General features: G+C 42.1%; 1 protein-coding gene across 7 annotated transcripts in view; it reads right to left on the reverse strand.

Annotated features, from left to right (window-relative positions):
- Positions 1-7049, reverse strand: part of GKAP1 (G kinase anchoring protein 1) — a 29050-nt gene extending 22001 nt beyond the window's left edge. Inside the window, exons 1-3 of one of the 7 annotated variants that reach the window (XM_020812822.3) lie at positions 6817-7049; positions 3333-3601; positions 1523-1666 (exon numbers count right to left, since the gene is read on the reverse strand). In XM_020812822.3, coding sequence (XP_020668481.3) covers positions 1523-1666; positions 3333-3551 — 363 coding nt within the window. In that variant the 5' untranslated portion in view covers positions 3552-3601; positions 6817-7049. Of the gene's footprint in view, positions 1-1522; positions 1667-3332; positions 3602-6246; positions 6371-6411; positions 6588-6668; positions 6796-6816 lie in introns of those variants that run through there. The other 6 variants (XM_072992271.2, XM_078386126.1, XM_020812823.3 and 3 more) reach the window with 6 other exon arrangements.
- Between the last annotated feature and the right edge of the window lie 507 nt (positions 7050-7556).

The following is a 7556-nucleotide window of genomic DNA, read 5'->3' on the forward strand; positions in this document are numbered from 1 at the left end:
TGTCCGTCGGAGAGGGCAATCTTGTTGGGGCAGCAATCTCACCTCTTAAAGAGGCCCGGAGCAGCCTTAAACAATGTTACGGCTCCCTCAACATAACTAACAGTCCGGTTTTATTCTTTTAGTCAGACTCCCAGTGAAGAAGAATTGCTGAATGATCCAAAACGAAGTCCAGGGAGGTCCAAAGAGAAGGTAAAGAAGATAAGTAATAACACAGAGAAGTTCCTAATGAGGTGCTGCTGCAGCACAGCAAGAAAGGAACTGAGGCACTTGGTGCCAGGGCAGGGTTAAGGGCAGCGTGTGGGAGGTCTTGGCACCATATGCTCAAGCTCTGGAAAGTTCCGAGGCTGCTCTGTGCAGGTGCAGATTAACCCATTAGTGTGCATTCACAGAGACCACGAAGAAGAACCTTAGTACAGTGGTGCCTCAACTTACGAACTTAATCCGTTCCAAAAGATAGTCGTAAGTCGAAACACCATTTTCCATAGGAATGCATTGGAATGCAATTAATCTGTTCCAGATGGGGAAAAATCACCAAACAACAACAACAAAACCAACAACACAGCAAGCCCCATCAGAACGTGCTGGGGCTGGAAAAAAAATCACCAAAACAAACAACAACAATACAGCAAGCCCATTGGAACGTGCTGGGGCTGAAATAAATCACAAAAAAAAAAAACCCCCACAACAACACAGCAATTTAGAAATTTAGATTCTTACAATACTCTGAAAAGAGCTGATTGGAAAAAAGTGGCCTCCTGTGAGATGACTCTACAGAGCAGTCATTTTGGCCATGTCTGATACTTCTGGTATATAAAGCTTTTCTTGCCATTACTGGCACACAAAAATCAACAGTCATATTTTGTGAAGAATAACACCAGCAAAAATTCTACCTCATAAGTGTCTTACCAAATATCCACTTACCTAGCAATAAGCCCCAATAAACTCAATGTGTCTTCCATCTGAACAGATATGCCTGAAACTGCACTAAGTTAATACTGCTGTGTATTTTATAAAATGTACAGTGGTGCCTCGCTTGACGATGTTAATTCATTCCAGCAAAATCGCTGTAGAGTGAAAACATCATCAAACGAAATGTAAAAACCCACTGAAACGCATTGAAAACCGTTCAATGCGTTCCAATGGGCTGAATACCTGCTCGTCCAGCGAAGATCCTCCATACAGCGGCCATTTTCGGTGCCTGTATAGCGAGGAATCCGTCCTAGAAAACAGCAGGGGCCCATTTTGAAAGCTAGTGGCCATTTTGAAACCTGACGATCAGCTGCTTGCTGATCATCGTAAAGCAAAAAATCGGTTCCCAAAACAGGGAACCCATCAACGTGAAACAAAAAAAACCCAATCTAAACATCGTTTTGCGATGAAAACTTCAACGTTAAGCAGATTCGTCGTTAAACGGGATAATCGTCCAGCAGGGCACGACGGTATAGCACAAGTACAACTGTAACAAACAATAATAAAGCACATTTCTCATAAAATCTGAACTTATAAATACTGGATGAATTACTTGCTCATCTCTTTGCCTCCACTCTTGCCAGTTCTCTTCCTGAAAGTCTTTACGTGCAGAATTGTTTAATACTTGGTCATGCTGAGACAAACAGGTTCCATGGGAAGTTTTCTGAGGAATCTTTTTAAAAGCGAGATTTCTGAGCTATGAAGAAAACAGTTAACAATAATGAATTATTTTCATTCTGTGACACACTAAATGATATACAATTTGACATGCTAAAACTACAGTATAAATTCTGTTTGACGTGACATATTATTTTGATAACTTTTGTTAAGAAAAATCGCACATTTTTATGGACATATATTATGGAATATTTCAAGGTCATTGAATACTTGCACGACTTCTGTCAAACCATAAATACTAACATGGGAAAATCAGTCCGAGACCAATTATACAATGTCATTTTGAGTTTTCAACTCATAATTTTGGCACTGGTATTGTCAAATTTATCCTTCTCTTTCTCATTCCATTCCCCCCCTTACATGTCTTTTTAATTACCAAGCCAGAGCTGTGTCTCATTTTCACTATCATGCCTACTATTAGCACTGCTGAATTTCTGTGGCATTTCAAGCAGTCTTGAGACAAGATTTAAAACCCTTAAAAATCTAATTGCCCTTCTGAAACTTCATGGAACAAAACCCTTGTTTGTTTATAATAGTTTTACCTTGCCTTTCTCCTTTAAAAAGGGCCTAAGATAGCAGATAGTATTAAAATACAATATTTAAAACTAAAAACAGTGAGTATCCGAATAACTAAAACGGATCAAACAAATACCTGATCTTAATTATCAGGTAGGCTCATAAACGGAAGTATGGTCTTTTAGATACCTTGGGCCTAGGGCTTTATAAGTTAGAACCAGTACTTTGAATTGTGCCTAGAAATGGATAAAAATCAGAAGCCAGATTGCTATCTCATGTGCACTTTAGAGAACATATATCAGTGGTTTTTAACAATCTGAAAGGGTTTACTAAAACGAAAATGGGTTTGGGCCAGAATAACTAAAATGTATTCCTCCTATGTGAGCCAGCTGGAAATGTGACATATTTAACAAAGATCTTATTTCATGTCCCACACAATTCAAGAGGCTACACAAATGAATACACAAAGCCTAAGCAATTTCAGAATAGCTCCACTTTTAATCACGAACAGGCAGCAGCCAACACTGCATTGTTTCATATGTCATTTTGTCTTTGAAATCTGTTTTTAAAAATTATTTTAAACCTGCTTTTAAAGAATGTTCTATTTTTCTGTACATTGCTTTGAGAATCCTAGTGGATATAAAAGTACTGTAATAAGCACTTTGAAACTGACTGGATAACTAAGTGGTTTAGGTAACTGGCTACAGAGCTGGAGATTGGCAGTTTAATTTCCCACTGTCCTTCTTGTGAGGCCGTGGACAAACTACCCAGTCTCAGAGCTGCACCCAGAAGAAGGGAATGGTAAACCACTTCTGTGTTTTCTCCATCTAGAAAACCCAAGAAAGGCCCACCATAAGTCAGAAATGACTTGACAGCACATGATTATTAATATTTTGAATAAGTAATATTGCTTCTGCTATTTCAAGAAATATAGAACAAGCAATACTGTGATGAGTAACAATTGATAGTCCTATCCTCCATGCATTTATGTAATCCTCTTTCAAAGTCATCTGATTTGGCACTCATTGCTACATTCCTGAATTCCATGGTTTAGCTATCTGATGTGTGAATTCCTATCAATTATCAAGTATAGTTGTTTAGCTCATCTCCGACTACTGCCTTCACTTTTAAATATTTATCTGGCACCTAAACATTACCAACCCCCTCACCTCATTTGCTTCACTCTGCTGCTGTTCCTTCTTTTTTCTTCTCTTTTCTTTTTTCTTCTCATTTGTGCTTGACTTGCTACCTGATGTTTGAGACTTTCTACCACTCCGACCACTTCTTCCCTTTCCAGATTCTGAATCAGAACCACTACCGCTATCCACTTGTAGAAGAGCAAACCTCGATGCTGTAGTAGGTACCGAACTAATCACTGCGGAAGCCATTTCACCATTGGAGATGTCTGAATGCAGACCTTTGAGATTCAAGGTGTCTTCTGGAAAAACAAGAGCAACATAAAAGGAATGGGGGAGGGTTGCTTTGCTACATACATAGAATCTTTTATAGATTGCCCAGAAGACCTCACAAATGAAAGTACCACATTTTAAATCTGCCTTGACTACACGGCATCAGCTTGCACAAATATTCACTGGGCAACTATATAGCTAAGAAATAACACAGTCTAGAAAATTCTAATTTTATTAAACAGTGAAGAAACTGTGGATGTTCCAAAAAACAACAGGCATAGAAGTACTGTCTCTTTCGAAATAACCCTGGCAAAGGGCTAGTAAGAATTCCTATAAGACAGAAATATTTATGTAATGGGGTAACGGATCCCCAAAGTAATTCTTTAATAACTATTTTTATTTTGGATAATGCTTTATTTAAGAACAACTGAGCTATAACCAACAAAAGCTCGAGCCAGGTATAATTTGTTAGATTTGCATGTGTTCCAAGTTTGTCATATTTGCTATTTACTATTTTTTAAAAATCAAATGTCTTATGGTAACCTCTATTTCAGACATTATACATTACTGAAACAGTGACGTCTACGTTGGCCTGGGCATGTTGTGAGAATGGGTGATGGCCGGATTTCAAAAGATCTCCTGTATGGAGAATTAGTGCAGGGAAAGCGCCCCAGAGGGAGACCACAGCTGCGATATAAGGATATCTGCAAGTGGGATCTGAAGTCCTTAGGGATGGACCTCAACTGATGGGAAACCTAGACATCTGTGCGTTCAGCCTGGAGGCAGGCGGTGCAGCATGGCCTCTCCCAATTTGAAGAGGCACTTGTTCAGCAGGCCGAGGCAAAGAGGCAGTCCTGAAACCAGCAAAATCAGGGAGCTGGACAGGGGACAGGTTATATTTGTCTTCAGTGTAGAAGGGATTGTCACTCTCGAATTGGCCTTCTCAGCCACACTAGACGCTGTTCTGAGTCCTCTATTCAGAGCAAGTTACCATAGTCTCTCAAGACTGAAGGATGCCTAATCAAATCTAAATTTCAGACAGAAACAAGTTATATCAATTAAAAATGATGCAAATGAAGTTTTAAAAATAAAGGATTAGTAAGACAATTGTTTTCTTTTTCTGAACTTGATCTTTTTTTCTGTAAGTCACAAACAGAAATAACTATTGAGAGAGTACATGTCGTTTTATTATTAGGACAGCTTTGAAAAGAAAGTTCACTGGTCTTGTGCAAACATAGAAATGCAGTTCCAAGAGTATGAATAACAAGGATTTAATAAGTAAGAATCAAGAGGTTTTCAAAATTACATTTAAAAATCCACAACATCCTGAGAATGCATTTTTAAAAAAGGAAACATTTATCAATTATTTAATGAAAGTACAGAGAGCATCAAAGGGGAATGCTTATAATGGATTTTGATGCACGACTAAGAGTGGTGGCAACTCCAAGGTTGAATGGGAGAATTTGTAGAACTCCATCAGCACAAGATGCCTTCTCTGTTTTCTGCAAAATCCAGTGACAGGTATTAATGTATCTTGCACATGGTGCCAGTAATTGGGATGTCACAAATCAATCAGCTATACCCTACACCACAGGCCAAAAGTGCCTCATCCTTTCAGATGCAAGAAGATCCAAATGCTATCATCTAACAGGTTGCTAGGGTCTAAAATCCAAACCACACCTACATGTGTGTTTCTTGCATTAATTTTAGTTCAGGGATGAGCACAGAGTGGTCCTCCAGATGTTGCTAAGAGAGTAATTCCTGTTAGCAGAAGCAAATATACACAGTGGGGAAGGGCAATGGAGACGAACTATTTCTCCAGGCCAGAACCACCCACTCTATGCTAGCACAGAGGACTGAAAGGTCTTCCCTTTTTGGAGGGAAGACCTGCATTTAAATTGTTTAAATTGTATTTAAATTTAAATTGTATTTAAATTGTATTTAAATTAAATACAATTAAAATGTATTTTAATTGTTTTTGAAAAATACTATGATGTATTTATAATATCTAATAATACCTAAAACTTATTCTCATGAGAATCACTTCACTGGGTTAAACATCTCCAGAACAGCAAACATTAAAATGACTATTAGGTTCATTTTATTTTGTTACATTAATTTTGAATCAAACAGTAACATAAAGCCACCAAACATTTCCAAGAGTATTTACAGTTCCCATATATAACATTTTAACAGCCCATGTGGATTGAAGGAATAAGTTTCTTTGAATTGTGACAGGAATATACAGTATTCTACTACTCAAATAATATAATCTTAGAACTGCAGAGCTGGAAGGAACCTTTCGGATTATCAAATCAAGCCCCTGTCAAGGAGGCATAAGCCACTGAACACCAATAGCCTTTTTATATCTATCTAAGAAAAATAAACATTTTTCTTAGAAACTGATACAACAAAACATCTAATCCACCTGTTATTTTAACAAAACCATCTGTGTATTCACCAATACCAGTAACTTTGCAGATCTGTGAAAATCATCCAAACAAATGAAGTATTTGACATTCTGATGAAACTAAACAAATGTCCCGCTGTCCCTTTGCCATATATGAATCTTAAATCTCGTTTAAGATTGGACGTAGTAGAATACGGAGCGAGTTTTAAAAGTTTGAGAACAACAATACTGATGAAAATTAATATGACCCTCAAGTTTACTCACTACACTTGGAGCAAAGTGACGAATGAGGGGGCCTTTATTCTTCTTTCAACTAGTAAGACTTGCCGGGCACCCGCAGCGTAGATCCCCTACCCCCGGGAGGGGGATTTTGGGATGGGGAGGGGCTATAATTGTAAAAAAAAGCAAAGCAAAAGTCCCTCCGCCTACCATGGGGTGGGGGAGAAAGAGGAGTCGTCGTTACATTTATTCCTGCCCCAAAGCTCCCTTGCTGATTCCTACCCTTGCCCGCGAAAGGCGCCACACCTGCACGCCAGGCAGGACTAGCGGAGGACCTAACGGAGCCGCCCGGCCTCGACTCAGGATCGCAACGAGGCCGAACCTGCGCGCCGCTGCGCGGGTGGGGACCCCTTTGACCCTTTCCCTGCCGCCCGCCCGACTACGCGCGGAAGCTGCGCCAACTCCACCTTTCGGCGGCCGCCGAGTTGGGCTGAGGGACAAGAGGACATTTCACTCCTTCCTCTTCATTTCGCGGGGGGCGGGGGCAGGAGGAGGAGGAGGAGGAAAAGACGACGACGAGGACGGGGAAGGAAGGAAACAAATAAGGATCCTCACCGCCTTTCCAAACCGAAGTGCCACTCGCCGGGGCGCGAGGTGGGGGCGCGCCAGGGGCGACGGTTGCGGCCTCAGGGAGGCAGAGCGCAGGGAAGCGGCCGGCGTCTAGGAAAAGGTTCGGGACGTGGCGGCCGTTAGGAGGCTCGCGCGGGGCGCCAACGGCAGCGCGGAGTTCGAGGACGAGAAAAGAGAGACGGAGGAGCTCCGAAGGGAACAGCGCGTGGACTTGCCCGCCTCAGGCGCCTGCTGGCGGAGTTTGTTTATGTCTCGGATTGCCCTGCTGTACAGGGCGAAGAAGGGAGGGCAGCTGCGGGCGCATGCGCAACACCGTGGGTTTGTGACGCAGAGGGGACCTCGGCAAGACCTCCTCCTCGGGAGGGCTCGCGGTGCCCACGGCCTGCCCGCGCGAGCAAAGGGCGCCGAGTAAACCCCGGAGGGCGTCACAGGTGGGCAGAAAGAACCCCCTCACGCGCCCCTCTGCCTGCCTCCCTAGGGGCCCCTGTCCCGATTACTCGCATGGATCGTGAGGAACACAGCTGGGCATTTTAGGGCGCCGGAGGAAGTTTTGAGGAGTTGCTCCACTTCTCCGAGCCCTTTCCAAAGAAATGCGTCCCTGTACCCGGAGCCCTGTTTTCACCCATTTCAGTCTGCTTGTCCGAAAGCGGTTGCAGGCCGCCCCGCAAACCTTGCCAGCCCAGCCTCTGTAATGCCTTTCTTGGGTTCTAAAATCTCCGGGGATC

The sequence above is a fragment of the Pogona vitticeps genome, chromosome 2 (genome assembly GCF_051106095.1).
Source record: "Pogona vitticeps strain Pit_001003342236 chromosome 2, PviZW2.1, whole genome shotgun sequence".
In the NCBI taxonomy this organism is placed as follows: Eukaryota; Metazoa; Chordata; class Lepidosauria; order Squamata; family Agamidae; genus Pogona; species Pogona vitticeps.